This window comes from Meleagris gallopavo, chromosome Z (assembly GCF_905368555.1).
Source record: "Meleagris gallopavo chromosome Z, MGAL_WU_HG_1.1, whole genome shotgun sequence".
Classification (NCBI taxonomy): Eukaryota; Metazoa; Chordata; class Aves; order Galliformes; family Phasianidae; genus Meleagris; species Meleagris gallopavo.
The window spans coordinates 9962002-9978472 of NC_139435.1; the positions used below are offsets into that span (position 1 = coordinate 9962002).

General features: G+C 42.6%; 1 protein-coding gene across 1 annotated transcript in view; it reads right to left on the minus strand.

Annotated features, from left to right (window-relative positions):
* The window catches only part of MTMR12 (myotubularin related protein 12), a 33947-nt gene extending 20894 nt beyond the window's left edge, over positions 1–13053 (minus strand). Inside the window, exons 1-5 of the mRNA XM_085213229.1 lie at positions 12854–13053; positions 6438–6492; positions 5155–5294; positions 3392–3464; positions 457–587 (exon numbers count right to left, since the gene is read on the minus strand). Coding sequence (XP_085069355.1) covers positions 457–587; positions 3392–3464; positions 5155–5294; positions 6438–6492; positions 12854–12913 — 459 coding nt within the window. The 5' untranslated portion in view covers positions 12914–13053. The remainder of the gene's footprint in view (positions 1–456; positions 588–3391; positions 3465–5154; positions 5295–6437; positions 6493–12853) is intronic.
* Between the last annotated feature and the right edge of the window lie 3418 nt (positions 13054–16471).

Genomic DNA, 16471 nt, shown 5'->3' on the forward strand with positions numbered 1-16471 from the left:
ACCATTCTACAAGTTCAATTTATAGATTGACTCATTTAAATAAAGCTAGTAAGACTTCTAGTTTTGCATTAAAAGAAAACTCAAATTATCAGGAAACTAACTGCTTTACTACTAGCAAGACTGAGGTGCACAATGTTGTAAAACAGCATCATATAAGCACAGAACAGCTTTACAAGTTTGTAGAATCTGAAGCTAATTATACATATCACTCTCAAGCTCCACTTACCCTCATGTGCAACTACATATTATCTTTTTAACTGCTATATGTAAAAATGTTTAATGAATAAGGCTGGCTTAAAGAAGTCTCTCTCTCTCAATTGGAAATGCTCAGAAAACACTTCAACTTAAATGGGTCTCTTAGAATTAAATTCATTCTTCCCTAATCCCCAACAAAGAAACCAATACCTAAAACCATGCTTAAATGGTTAACGGAACAAATGAAGTTCCTATACTTACTCTTTTTACTTCCTCTTCTTTTGTATATCTGAGGCAGAAGTTAAATACTCTAAGGTCCTTGCAGTAGATAATTAGCTTCTCTGGGTATTTTCTCAGTTGTCCAGTTAGAAGTTTCTTTTTCTCATCATAAACTGCAAAATCAACAAGATTTATAAAAATACCAAGAAGAACAGTACCATCAATTGATAAAATTATCCCTACTTGCCCATTCAAAATTTGAGAAACTAATTCAATCCCACGTTTTAGCAATTTGAAACAAGCATACTACAACAATATTGCAAGCTGTGGGTTGATGCACTCATCAGCTTTAACATAAACCCACTCAAATTATTTGCTACAAGGTAGGAATTAGACTTACAGCCAAACCATCTACTCAGTATTTACTTTTGTTCATTCTGACAGCATAATAATTTCAGTTTTGAAATACACAAATAATAATTTAGTAGTTTTGCTTAAGAGACAAATAACTGCATTAATTAACCTTCTTTTAAAATTATTTATTTTAAAACTTACAAATCCCTCAAGACAGCCCTTTGTTCACTTCTTTTTGAGAATGTGTATTTTTGCATCTTCAACTCTCTTTTTCTCCTTCTATGGGGCTGCTGAATCACGGCCCGAAGCTCTGATTAATCCCCTGAGGCGAGCAATGAGTCAGCCACGGGAGCACAGGTGAAGGCAAATCACCTGTGCTGCAGGAAGGGGTGGAGCCTGCTTCCACCTCTCCTAGACCCATTTAAGAGCTGACTGCAAATGGGGAAGGATCTCTTCTGGAGATCCGCTCCACTGGAGTCTATTTCACAAGCCCAGGATAGGGCGAGTGTCTTCCTTTTCCTACTCCAGTATAATAATTACATCAGCCAAGCTCCTGGATATATTATACCATCTGTATATTCACTGATTGTACACTCCTGGAGCCTCAAGAATAGGGGCTATTCTTGAGGCTTCAGGAGAGAAAGAGAATCTACCTCCTGTGGAAGAAGGGATGGGTAACTCAGAAAAAATACAAAAAAGTTGTTAAGATGAGCAGAAACAAAATCAGAAAGGCAAAAACCCACTTGAATTCTACTTGGCTGCTGGGGTAAAAAGGAACAAGAAGCTCTTTTACAAATATATCAACAGTAAGAGCAGGACTAAGGAGAATCTTCATTCTTTACTGATGTGGCTGGGAATGTGACCACTAAGGATAAGGTAAAGGCAGAGGTTCTGAATGCCTTCTTTACATCTGTCTTTAAAGGTCAGACCAGCTATCCTCAGGGTACTCCACTCTCTGACCTGCTAGTCTCAGCTGGGGAGCAGACAAAACCCTCTACGATTCAGAAGGACGCAGTCAGAGACCTACTACTCCAGCTGGACTGTCACAAGTCCATGGGGCCGGATGGGATTCACCTGAGAGAGCTGAAGGAACTGATGGAGATGACAGCCAAGCTACCTGCCATTATCTATCATTATTGCTCTTTGTTGACTGGTGAGGTCCCAGAAGGCTGGAGGCTTGCCAGTGTGACTCCCATCTACAAGAAGGGTTGTAAGGAGGATCAGGGAACTATAGGCCTGTTCTTCTGATCCACATGCCAGGGAAGGTTATGAAGCAGATTGTCTTGAGGGAGATCACACGGCATGTGCGGGACAACCGGGGGATCAGGTCTAGCCAGCATGGGTTCACGAAAGGCAGGTCCTGCTTGACCAACCTGATCTCCTTCTATGATCTAGTGACCCATCTGGTAGATGAGGGAAAGGCTGTTGATGTAGTCTACCAGGATTCAGAGAATGAATGGAGCTAAATCCAGCTGGTGACCTGTCACGAGTGGTGCTCCCCAGGGGTCGGTGCTGGGGCCTGTGCTCTTCAGTATCTTTACTGATGACCTGAATGAGGACATTGAGTGCATCCTCAATAAGTTTGCAGATGACACCAAGTTGGCTGGAAGTGTCAATTGGCCTGGGGGGTAGCGAGGCCCTACAGAGGGATCTGGACAGGCTGGAGAGCTGGGCTGAAGCCAATCGGATGAGGTTCAACAAGGCCAAATACCAGGTCCTGCACTTTGGCTGCAACAACCCCAGGCAACACTACAGGCTTGGGGTGGAGTGGCTGGAAGACTGCATAGAGGAAATGGACCTGGGGGTATTGATTGGTGCTCAGCTGAACATGAGCCAGCAGTGAGCCCAGGCGGCCAAGAAGGCCAATGGCATCCTGGATCGCATCAGAAACAGTGTTGCCAGCAGCAGCAGGGAAGTGATTCTACCCCTGTACTCGGCTCTGGTGAGGCTGCACCTTGAGTACTGTGTCCAGTTTTGGGCCCCTAACTGCAAGACAGACATTGAGGCCCTGGAGCGGGTTCAAAGAAGGGCAACAAAGCTGGTGAGGGGTCTGGAGCACAGGGTTATGAGGAGTGGCTGAAGGAGCTGGGATTGTTCAGTGTGGAGAAGAGGAGGCGCAGGGGAGACTCTCATTGCTCTCTGTAACTACCTGAAGGGAGGTTGTAGTGAGCTGGGGGTCGGCCTCTTCTCTTGTGTAACTGGTGGTAGGACTAGAGGGAATGGCTTCCAGCTGCGCCAGGGGAGATTTAGGCTGGATGTTAGGAAATACTGCTTGTCTGAAAGAGTGGTCAGGCACTGGAATGGGCTGCCAAGGGATCTGGTGGAGTCACCGACCCTGGATGTGCTCAAGGAATGTTTGGATTTTGTGTTGAGGAATGTGGTTTAGGGAAAACTATTGGTGATGGGTGGATGGTTGCACTGGATGATCCTGGGGGTCTTTTCCAATTTTAGTGATTCTATGATTGAAGTACTATCAGCAAGGCCACTGGAAACAAAACCAAACTATCTCATAACAATGCACCAATATTCTCCCTCATCTACCCCTTCACCAATCCACACCATTGTCTGTAATTACTAAAGGCATTTAGAAGTGTGACACACATTAAATCAAGAGCTGACCTACCTCCATAGATTTGATCTACACATTGCAGGGTTATGTCATTTTCTCCAATGATCTTATTCTTAAGTTGTGGCTCCTAGAACATAGGAATAAATTCTCAGAAATCTTGCACTACTAAGAACTAGCACTTCTCACAAGTAAAGTGTGTATTTGGCATATATTGCAATACCAGTTTCACTCTTATTTTTGTAAGCTGTGTAAGACAAAACACAAAACAGCTCTTAAAATACAGATAGACACAGGTTACACAGGCATGGTATATAAGCTGAAGATTGTGTTTAAGTTTCTACTATGTCTACAATCATTCTTACTTTCCAAGTAACTTCGAAGCACACATTTCTACGGAAGGTCACATTTTAAACTAGAATCACTGCAGTAAACAGGAAATACAGTAACTTTATGTAATCCAAGCTCTTTTATGAAAAGTTTCCTTGCTGTGGGAAACTGGCAGGAAACAGAAAGTGTCTTAAAAGAATGCATATCCCAAGAGTTCTCAAGACGCTTATTCACTAGACAAAATAAAGTCATACAAGCCAATTCTGTCAGGCTCCCTTCACCTTCCACAAATTCAGAGGATTCAAAAAGAACTTGAGTGATGCCACAAAATACTAATGCCAGAAGGCTTATGTATACTACATGAGCAAATAACATATAGTTGTGAACAAAGTCAGCTCATTCAAACTATTTCCAGGTCTGCACTACTCTGAAATAGGAGGTTACTAACAATGAACTTACACTGAGAAATACCTGCTGACTCAGCTTGCTATAAACCTAGGATTTAACAAGCTGAAAACAGAACAGAAATTAGCAAGGTTGCTACCATGTTTAGAATATATCTCACGGGATCTGTGGGAATGGCAATGCAGCTTTGTCCCAATTCTTTTCAGAAGGCTTGAAAAACCCCATATTTTGCTATAGAAGCCTTAGTTTTCAGTATTAAATTCCCTGAAACTTTGTCTCCCAAATATCGGACTGCAATCAACACATCTCACTCACTTTCTGGCACTCCTAAGAGCCATATACTAGTTCTTCCTACACTTGCAACACCTAAATGGACCAGGTTCACATGCCCCAGCACACTTGAAAAAGTGTTGCATGAACACTCCTCTTTGAGGACTCAATTTGAATACCAAAGAAAAAGAAACTAGACAACTTATTTCTACGAACTGGGACTGTTTTAGCTTTTAAAACATTGGTCAGCTTGAAATCTTTGTAGTCGACATTTGTCCCTGAGTGGAATAACGCAGAGTTTACTGAGCCATACAGCAGTTATTTTGAGGATTTCCACTGTATTTCGGCCCACCCAATCTTTTGGAACTGCAAAATGGTTCTGTAGATGCAACCCAAATTCAAGTCCAATGTTTTACAGCATTAGAAATATGTTTGACTTTGACACTTTTGCAGTTGCTACTACAAAAACAGTGAGGTTTAAAATAATTGTAGATTTAGCTTTCAAACCATTCCATTCTTTTAACTTAAACTTAAACATAATTACTGATCCACAAGGTAAATAAAAACTTATAAACTACATCTAGTTATAAATATCCATATACAAACTTCAAATATTTTCACTGAAGTAGTCTGAGCTTGAGGCAGGATATGTATGGATCAAACAGATGCAGACTGATTAACACAAGTCTAGCACCATTAAAACTTTCTATAAATATATATTCATTCTTATATAAAGGAAAAGTAAATTTATTTAGTCAAAGGACTATACTTCTTCAGAGTCTGTTTGGTCATAATAATAAGATTTGTCTTCCTACATTATCATCTGAAGTAGAATCATCATCAAGGAAAGCAATCTTGAAGTTTGTGCATACAAGTTTTCCGTAAGTGCCACGATTTGACCCATCTTCTTGTATGTACTTATATACTGTGCTTGCCTCACAAAGCAGCTGTTCACCTGTACAAAACAAACATTAACTTGTAACGACTGACATGTACCATTATTTCAGTACATCTTAAAATTAGCACTTACTTCCTTTGCAGCTTCTTGTAACTGTATCCCTGAAGATATTTAAGTACTTACAGAAAGAATAAGAGGAAGCGCTTGGAATCAGTACCCAGACAGCCTCTCAAGTTACTAACAGGACTGAAGATGAACTAAACATGGTTCAGCTGAACACAGCAAATTTTGTAATGAGAAGCATCTTGACCATGGCTCATAGCTGGAGAATTCTACAGAATAATAAAGACCCACTACACATACGTATATTTGAAAAACAAAGCCCAAACCTCAGTAAAGAGCAGTTAATACAGTCAATGAACAAAATGAGAACTGTCCCAGTTTTCCACACTACTAAACTGTTAATAATGCTGAAACATGAGTTAATTATTACAGTGTTCTCACAGTTAGTTTTCCATAGCCTTAACTGGAAATCTTCTTTATTTTACACATCCCAAACTTCTCAAACAAGTTACAAAATGTTCAGTGAAGTTTTAATCTCCAAGTTAGCAGGTACTCCAAGTTTAAAATCAAAGCAGGTTTTAAAAAGTACAGACACTTAGACTACTCTTTTCTAGGAAAACATGACAGAATAACACTACATTAAGCTTTCACTTGTGTTCTGTCTTAGCAATCTCATCTTTCCTAACCTTGGAAAACACTGATTGTATTTTCAAACAAATGTAAATGTTAGAAGACTCATAACAATGAATGAGATAGGGAAAGGCCAAAATAGGTCAAAAGTGGAAACAGAGCACATAGAAGTTAAGCATCTACTAGGTTCACAGCCTTCGGTTTGAAGGTAAAAAAAGAAATCTAAAGAACCTTAAAGAAACAGGACAAAATGGAAGTTTGGACTATTTTCCACATGCACGTTAGCTGAAGGTACTCTTCTCTACAAAATATACATCAACTTTTTACAAATTCTCAATAATCCACAAAGATAGATACTTAAAATATTCAACCTGCATGGTGGTAATCCACAAACAAGTATTTTACCATCTTCGACATGGATGTAACTTGGGTAATTATGGTACACAAATGACAGTATGTATAATAACTCTTATATAACTCTTATTATTTAATTCTAAGCACAGTTACCTGGTAGTAAATGAGGATTTACTTCCTTTTCAACGGGTTCCTTTATATGTATTTCCTAGAGAGAAGAAGAGTAATTACTTCTTTGCAGAAATCATATCTTTAATATACACTGTACATGACTGCACTCATATTCTAGCTAACAGGAAAATTAAAGCTGGGGAGAGTACTTCCTCTCTTAGTATAAAGAGAAAGTTTGCAGTACACTCCTTCCACTTAGTGATCTATCTAATAGACAGCTGGCCTTAAGATAGTTTCACAATGTTGAAAACTTGAAAAATGAAATCGCTTTCATTAGGAATAGACAAAAAATAAGCATTACTAATAGCACAAGTTTCTTCAGTAAAAATAAATGGGTAAGTGTAAACCTAACTCTTCCTCATAACTAATATTTGTTTATAATGCACCCTTGGTAGTTTTTAATTCCTCATCCTTTGTTAGCTGTTTCCACCTTTCTTATGTGTATTTTTGCAAGTCACTTCAATAGCACTAAGACTATAGTGAAATAGACTTCAGAATCCCAGAGCAAGGGGGAACACAAGTCAGAAGATGTTTGGACTTCAGTTTTGACTCAAAATGCATGAAACAAACCTATTCAACCCTCAGTATTATTCTAGCCTTGAGGTGCTGACAGTTGGGCTAAAAATCTCCAGCTGAAGGAGTATTAAACAGGACACACTGCACCCTTCCTGCTCAGATGGATCAGACTTCCTCCTGCAGTCAGAGTCACTTTGCACGCATTCAAGTTTTTGTGGAAAACTATTAGTTAAATGAAAACCACCCCCAGGGCCACAGCAGTAAGCAAACTAATTTTAGCTTCTGACAGCATCCAAAGTCAGATTTTTCAAATCAAGACAAGCAATCGCAAGGAGACATAAGCAACAGGAAAAAAAAGGCTCTGAGAGCACAAAAATAATCTCCATTTACCATTCATATAAACATTTGCTCTCAAAGCTCAAGAGTTTTACAGCTGCACAGTAAAACTAAAAATACCAGGAAACTATGAGAGTAGCAGGCTTTCAAGGCAGGCTGACAGAGGCAAAGGTCCTAAAAATGCAGTGGTATGAAGAAAAAAATCAGTTGGCATCTGACACAGAGAACAGAACACAGTTTGCTGGCTTTGACTTCCAAGACTGGCTCTTGCACAAGCAGTTTTAATCAAAGTCGATGTTTGTCAGCCAAACAAGTTACTATACGAATACAGCTCAGGCCAAACACTGCCACGTTCAGAAAAGAAATGAGGTTTTCTAATGTTGGGTCTTCACCATTGGCAGCTCTGCAATGAACACTGTGTTTTCCAGTGCTTACAGTTATGCATCCTGTATCACTATGCACCTAAGTACAGCACTGTTCACTTAGAAACTGTGCACCAACGATCACTGCTATTGAACAATAAAGAAATATATTGACTTGCCATTCTCCTCTTAGCCTCGAAGAGATTGCAAAGAATGTAAAACTACTGTGTATATACATAAATCACTTAAGTTTCACACTATATCTACCATTTTTTCAGTGCTGCCAGAAAATTACAGGAAAAAAAAAAAAAAAGACTCCAAAGAAATCCTTTGAGCTAATATCTATCTGTTAAAGTGCAACAAAGCTTTCTGTAACAGGCTCAAAATAATTTGTCCCCATGACACGAGTGGTTAAAGGGTAATTTAGTTGACTTTTGAAAACAGCAGGAATTTTACTTAGATAGCACCACAGTAAATCAGAGACTTCAGTCAAACATACACTAGAGATCAGCTTTTAAAAAAATGCAAATCCACCACCGGTTAACAGAAAACAAAATGATGTACTAACTACAAGCAGAACTCCTATGTAACAACTTGCCACTGCTGAAACTCCACTAACAAGGGATCTATTGAGAGTCAACACTTGCACTCCCTAACAAAAGCATAAATCCTGCAAAGATGGTTTTCATTCATATGCACTAGGGATGGCTAGAATGCGAGCAATGAACAGCTGAACACTGCTGAAGAACCCATTCTGCTGCATTGTTTCCCAAGGAAGGACACTAAAATGTTGAATTCTATTAAAGTCACTTCATGTGTGTTCTTTTTAAGAGATAAGGCAAAGATCTGAGGAAAAGTTGTTAACTAACCACAAGTCAGTACAAGCTGTACTGAAATCAGTTTAGCTACTCCTCCTTCTTTATCAACTCGAAGTTTCTAGAGTGTTCCAGTTTGGGACAATCAGATCCTAGGACTGACTTCAGTGCCTACAGCCACCACAAGGCACACTCCTCAACATCCATTTAATCACAGACATACAGTTTATGCTCTCTTATACCCAGGTTTGTGTGTCTACATAGTGAGATAATTCACAGTTTGTAAGACCAGGTAGGAAGCCTCTACATGTGCTTGGCTTTATTGTTACTGCCTAATGATAGCAGAAACAGTTCATGAACAGGACAAATGAGCACAGAACCAAAAGCAAAGAAAGCAGCAGAAGCAGGTCTATCCTTTTCAACAAGCTACAAAATCTGCTCAGACCATAGGAAGCTTCACTCTTTGACCAATTTGTAGAAGTTAAGCATGCAAGCACTTTATGTATACTACCACTGAAAGCTACCCCCACCTCTGTGCTGATGCTTCTTCACCTGCAGCATCCTCATTCTGAGGGCCTGAAGCAGCATCTTCATACTTCTTACCCAAGATACAACACAAGTTGTAAGTCCTATTAGCAATGACATATAAAAGACATGTAGAGGACACTACGCAGGAAGTTTGGATTGCCTTAGAAAGGAGGGAAACAAAGACCTCCACTTTACTGAATATTGTACAAACTTTCTCCACCTGTGTATGTATCATACTCTGCATGCCTTTTTCCAGGTTATCTGAGTAAACAGCGAGAGGCAACACACGAACATTTCACGTTGGTGTTGTGATTGGTAACTTCAGAGTCTGCAGAACTGCAGGCTGACATGGACACAATATAACAATTTGTTCTGCATCATCCTTCTCACTGATCCAACCCAACCTCAGCTGACTGCACTGTGACTGTCCTGCAGACACCACGCTCCCCATGGACTCATTGCTTCAATAGGTGTTGCCTAATGTTGAATGACTTTCTTAAATAGTCTGCAGGAAAGCTCCACGTCATACTGGAGCATGCTGTGGACTCCCTTTTTTTTTTTTTTTTAATTTAACTATACTTCACTACACTCAGTCTTCTCTTAAAGACTATTTTCTGATCAAGTCTAATCCCATCCTGTATTCCAAATAAAACAGAAGAGATAGCACATTTTAATCAAAATAACAGTACTGAAAATAATCTCTAAACGCCTGTTTTCCTTCCTTTCACAGCTCCATTATCCAAGTACCCATTAGATCACTGCACATGTTTTCCACATTTGTTTCATCTTTTATCCTTTCCTCTTTCCTCACATTGTTCTGTTCATCTCCTCTGACTTCAGTGCCTGGTTTCCCCCACGTCAGCTTGCAGCCCAGCTGCCTACTTGGGGGACTTTTAATCCTTACACCACCCATCACTCCCACCGCTCTAATCAGGACAGCCATCAGTGCAGAACACACAATGAGATACCATGATCTACCGGGAACAAGTGTTTGTAGTAGTTACGGGCTACTTAACTTCCACTCACACTCCACAGGGCACGCTCTGCATCTACTGAGTAACCACCAGTCACCACCTCTTTCTTTCTGATCTTGCTTTGACTCCACACTCACTCAGAGCTCTGATGGGGCAAAGCAACAACCAGGCACCACTACTGCTGCTCTGAAACTGCATGGAGTTATACAGTTTTCAGTTGATATTTACACATGTTAGAAAAAGAACATACCAAGCGTTAATACAAGAAGTAATCTCTTAGAAGAATTAACATGAGAATTTTAACTTCAAAGCATATATTCCAAAATAAAGAGTCAGCTTCCAATCAAGTTTGGCAGCACAGCTTTCATTCAAACTGAGGTTTTATGGAAAACGTGATTCGCCATGTTAATCTTGTATAAGTTTACAGTTTCTAAGTTTTAAAGTTAGGAAACATGAAGTAATTCATTGCTTCTGTTTTCTGTGTCCCCACAGACAAATATTCCTAGCCTATGACCAGGCATGTCAAAACACTGACTTTTACACCCTGGTGTTCACTCCATTTCCTGCAGGGTAGCCAAGTCTGTCCTGAGGGGAAGCGTGTCATTAATATCAACATCCTATGGGCTCGCTCTTAACAGACCACTGATTGATCTGTGGCTCTATACAGCAGAGCATAACTAGGTTATATTTAGCCAGATGTCAGAAACTCCACTTTTCCAGACATGCTGTGAAACACAACGGAAGCCATTTCCATTCCTTAACAATTAGCATCTTCTGTTCACACCTTACTTCTACCGTGCCATGGAGTATTACCATGGATAGAATTCTTACTTCTTCAACAAAAAAAACAAAAGCAGCTTAAAGCAAGCTTGACCTCCCTGAACATTACCTGCAGTGTCCCTTAGGTGGAAAAAACGGAGGCTAAGCAAGCTGGGACTGGAACCAAGCTCAACTCTGCCTGCTGCACTTCTTCGTGCAGGGCTCCCCTAACCTAGAATCAGGTCTTAAACAATTTTCCAGGCAAAAAAGGACAAGCCCAACGAACATGGAGATTGCAAGCATGAGCAGCCACAGCATAACACCGTAGATTGCTCTATAGGGCCAGATAATCTTGTTGCAAGTCAGAAGCATACACAGAAAGGAGGCAAGGCTCCATACATTCACAGGAGAGTCCATCATCAGATCAAATGCCATCTAGATGTAGCCTTAAGCTCACAAAGCCCCCATGCCACTGTTTGTGGCAGAGTCTACCAGAGGAGGACACTAAACGTGACTGTCACCAATGTGCTTTTCCAGGCAACTGCTAATGAAAGCAAGAGCCTACAGCCTATCCTAGTATGGAAATTGCATTATCTTGATGAAATGAGAGTTTCCAGTTCACCAAATTATGTTCCACAGAAGAGGGACTGGAATGTTTCCACTGTTTTACCAGCATAGCCTGTTTCAAAACTCAGCTACATGGAAGTTAACATGTACAGAAAATTTGTGTCCTGAAGGTTGTCATTTCCACATGCACATACAGTTCCTTGACAGATAATCACTTCTGTTTATTTTTAGTGTACCTAACATGGTTTTCTAGATCTCCAGACAATCTCACAGGTTTCACAGGTTTCATTAGATACCTAGAGTTATATTTTTAATACTACTAAAAAACATTCAAGTCTTCCAGCTTCCTGTGCAATCACATCATGGAGCAATTACAGGTTGTCAGAAAGACAGAGCAGACTTGACAAGAGTTAAACTTGTTTCACTTGCTGCCAGCATCTGACCTCTGTTTCATTGAGCTCTTGAAGCCACAGAAAGATAGCAGCTTTGCGGCAGAAGCCAGCCTCTATATATATTTCAAAGCTTCAGCTGCAAGGGCCCATGAAATTTAAGTACAAAGCAGCATGAACAAATAAAAAACAAATGACCGAGCTCTGATACATTAGGATAATTAAGAACGTCACCTTTCAATATTAAGTGCTCTCATTATCCTTCCTGCAGCGTTGCACAGCAGTAGTTCTAACCAGGTTAACTACGCTTCATCGTTTGGTGGCTTGGTGCACTGCACGTATGTAACTTACACCTTTTCCCACCACCCTTTTTTTCCCCTGAGAACTACAGTCAACTAGCACACTTGCTTAAAAGGTGAACTACCTTTCAGCAAGCCCACAAGCAAAGCTCCTACCTCGATTCCAGGAGCTCTATTCGTAGAATGGAACCACTTTCCTAAGGTGAAAGACTGACTGACACGTGGATGTATTTGCAGACCCAAGAAGTCTTGGTACCTGCTGCTTGTATCCTTTCACTGGGGAGTATAAGGAAGCTTTGGAAGTGCCAAAACTACACGTCACCAGAGCTGAAAAATCTACAATAATAGAGCTGCTGCCACAAATAAGGAATTAGGCTTCGTACAGCACAGTTGACTTAAAGAGGCCACGGTAACTCTGTGCTGGTATTTCAGAGTCGGTGACAAGCAAAACAGCGGGTTCTCCAAGGTCCTTCCAGCAATCTGCTCAGTACTAATTAACAAGATAAGAAAACACTTTCCCGCAGAAGCTATAACGAGGACGGGAGATAAAGCGTTATTTTGACACAGGCTACAGGGAACCGAGGAGGAAGACAACAAGCACAAAGGACTCGTTTCTAACATTAACCTTCCCGGAACGCAGCCGAAGGGCACGGAACCAACGCCATGTGCCCAGCGGCCGCTCCAGCCCGGCCTCCGGCACCGCACCCCGCCAACAAGCTAAAGAACAGGCCGAGCGCCCGCACCCACGGAAAGCCGGCGGGAGAACGGGAGTGGGGAGCGGGACAACCCGCCGCGGAGCCCCGCCGCCCCGCCAGCCCTCCCGCCCGGCCGCGCCCACCCGTCGGCCCCGCACCTCCGGGCTGATGTAGGATACGAAGGACGGCTTGGCCGCCTTGGCTCCGCTGCCCAACATGGCTCCGGCCGCCTCCCGTCCGCCCGAGTGACCAGCGGCACCGCCGCCGCTTCACGGTACTCCTCCTCGCTGAGGCCCCGGCCGCGGTATCCGGCGCACGGAACGCGACCGCCCCGTCACCTCTGCCCCGCCCCGCCCCGCTCACTGGGCAGAGCGGCTGTCCGTCATGAGCGCCCTCCTCCTATTGGCTAGCGGCCGTGGGGCGGGGTGCTTGAGGAAGTGCCGTGTCAGTGCCTCGCTGCTAGCCGGCAGTTGGCGCCGTTTGTTAACCCTGAGTGGCGACTGCTAAGCGGGTGGGCAGGACGGCGTCAGCGGCCACGCTTGTAAAACACTGATGGAATGGCTGAGCTAGGAGAGGTTTTAAAGTTCTTACAGTTCCAAACCCTGCCATGGGCTGGTTGCCCCCACCAGCTCAGCTGCCCAGGGCTCCATTCCAAGCCGGCCTTGAACACCTCAAGGAATGGAGCACCACAGCTCTGGGCAGCAATGCCAGCGCCTCACCGCCCTCTGAGAGAAGAATTTCCCCCTAGCGTCTTACCTAACTCTCCCCTCTTCTAGTTTAAAGCCATTTCCCCTTGTCCTATCGCTATCAGACTGCGTAAAAAGTCGCTACCCCTCCTGCTCATGAGTTCCTTCAAGTATTGGAAGGCTGCAATGACGTGTCCCTGGAGCTTTCTCTTCTCTGGGCTGAACAAGCCCAGTTCCTTCAACTGGTCTTCATGGGAGAGGCACTCCACTCTCTGAATGTCTTCATGGCCCTTTGGACACACCTCAACAGCACAAATGTCCTTCCTGGGGACCCCCGGTCTGGACATGATACTGCAGTTGAGGTCTTGGAACGGCAGAGCAGAGGGACAATCACCTCCCTGTCCCTGCTGCCACCCTTCTGTTAATGCAGCCCAGGATACCGTTGGCCTTCTGGGCTGCAAGCATGCACTGCGGCCTCATGTACAGATTTTTGTCCACCAGAACCCCCAAGTCCTTCTCTGCGGGGCTGTTCTCAAGGAGATTTTCTCCCAGTCTGTGCACGCAGCTAGGATTGCCCTGAACCAAGAGCAACACCTTGCATTTGGCCTTGTTCAACTGTATTCAGTCCTCACGGGCTCACTTTTCAAGCCTGTCCAGATCTCTCTAGATGGCATCTCTTCTTTCTGCTGTGTGCACCCCTCAGCTTGGTGTCATCTGCAAACTTGCTGAAGGTTCAATCAGTCCCACTGTCTATGTCATTGATAAAGATGTCAAAGGGCATCAGTCCCAAGGAGGACCACTGGGAGTATTACCCCCAAGTTCACTCTGATGTTAACAGCTGACCAAGTCAAAAATCAGCTGTTTGATGGCATTATGCATATGGAAAGGAAAGGGTTGTTTTTACATTGTGCCAGAGAATCTTAACTCCAATGGAGAGTGCAGAAGCAGCTTTAATTCCCACAGAATTCATTCTTTAACTTCTTATCGAAAGGGCCCTACATTCAAGAAGCCTAATGTAACCACTCTTCTGCAGTAACAGCAAAACACCTCCACAGCCCCATGGTCTGCTCCCAACAGCAATCAGAGCCACTGCGAAGCAGAGGGCAGGCGGGGAAGCAGGGAGCTTCCCTCGCACCCGGTGTGCGGGGCTCAGCCCACTGCAGAGATCTGAAGCCTTTCTTCAAGAATGAGAGGGCTGAATTTGGATCCCCGTGACATCGGTCAGTGTCGTCATATTTTTAGAATGGAAGAAACGAAGCTATTACATATGCAAAGTAACTTACCTCGGGAAAGCACATTTGCATCTGAAAAGAACAGCTGCAACCCGAAGTCACTGTGCCTCAACAAACTGTGAAGGGTACTGGGGCTCTGCTCTCTTTCACTTCCCCAAAAAGCTCTCTGTACTGTCTTTCCCCTTTCTCTCTTTCAGTCTGGAGTATCTGTGAGGAGCGTTCCCAGAAATCAGAATCAGCTCCTGGGTGGTGTATTAATGCTGCCTCTCTTCCCGTGTCACTTCAGCAAGTCTGGCTCTGTGCTTCCAACAACTCTCTGTCCATTTGAAAATGAAAGTGAGCATATCAAATCCTGTCATTTCACTTTTAGATGCATGTCAGTGACAGTTATGCAAATGGAGGAGAAAAAAACTTTATAAAAAGTCATATTCTAGCACGTTTGTGGTGGATGAAGAACATTCAGCATTTCACAGCCCCTACTTTGTCAAGGGCTTTTCAAAAAACCTTCTCCTGATATTTTGCTTTCCTTCTAAAAATGTAATCATGGTATTTACCCCTAAAACTGTCTGCAGGAGGGGAATGCACAGACCAGCTCTGCTCTTCCTATGAACAGAGATTGCTTTGTTTAAAAAACTTACATGTCATGAATTTGAGTAATTCCTTTGGCTAAATTCTCAGCTGCGCCTGGGGCTTGGTGGAGGAGCTGATGGAGGGAAGCAAGAGTACAAGAAATGTTCTCTTCTTTACTTTGGGGCAGTCATCCCTCCTCATCAGTGTTCCCTTGATACTCTAGGTCCTGTGCCAACCCCCAGATAAAGCTGGAGAGCAGTTGGCAAAGATCACCAACAATGGCTTTTTGCTACATTGCAGCTTTTCTGCTGAAAAGCTACCCTGAGACAATTGGAAGATTTTTCTTTTTTTACTCTCTTCTTAGCATTACCAGAAGAACAGTCCATAGGTATAGAAATCTAGGCATTTCCTCAGAACAATTAGGTTGATACTCCCCAGAGCATTACAGATGGCCATGCATGCATTGGAGGTAGGTGTCCCAGGAGTGGTGTATTTACATTGTGGACCCAGAGATCAGCCAGGCATGGTGGACCTGACACTTCCTATTTGTATTGCTCAAATAAATAATTCAGGGATTGCTATATTAAACAGCATAAGACCATATTACTGAAATGAGTGTGCAAGAAATGTGGAAGGCTGAGAATAAATCTGATGTCAAATTACTGGAAACAATCAGAACTAAAGATTGGAAATGAGAAATGTACTGATGTCTTACAGGTAAGGGTCAGCAAATCAGTCTGCCCATAAACAACCATCTATATCTCTACTGTAAACAGGTTAAGACAATTTCTTATTAAAAGTCTTAGCTTTGTCTACACTGAGACACTTCTATAAAAAACTAGAAGCAGATGAATAAGACAGTGCTTTTAGTGCTGTCATGATGGTTCAGGCAGCAGTCGGCAGTTCCTTCAGCCCCACTGATGTAAGCAATGGCAATTTTGTGTCTATAATTACTGAATGTCTTTGTTTGACAAAGGCTTTCTAGAGCTAGTAAGGGAACTGAGGTTTTTAAGCCCTGGTCAAGCAGTAACCCAGATATCGAAGAGCAGTAGAGAGATCCCATGAGGGCATCCCACCAATTGCCTGCCAAAACATGACTGCAAGACTTTATTAGTGACAACACAAAGAAGAGCAAGATGGAGGCATTAGTTGCTAAGAACACACACTGGAGATGGGCATTTACTTCAGTGATAGAGATGTACTTGGGTATTACACATTTTAAAGGTGAGAATGGAAAATGTATTGCAATGAAAGCTGTGAAAATTGAGGGAAGAAAGCATGTCACAAC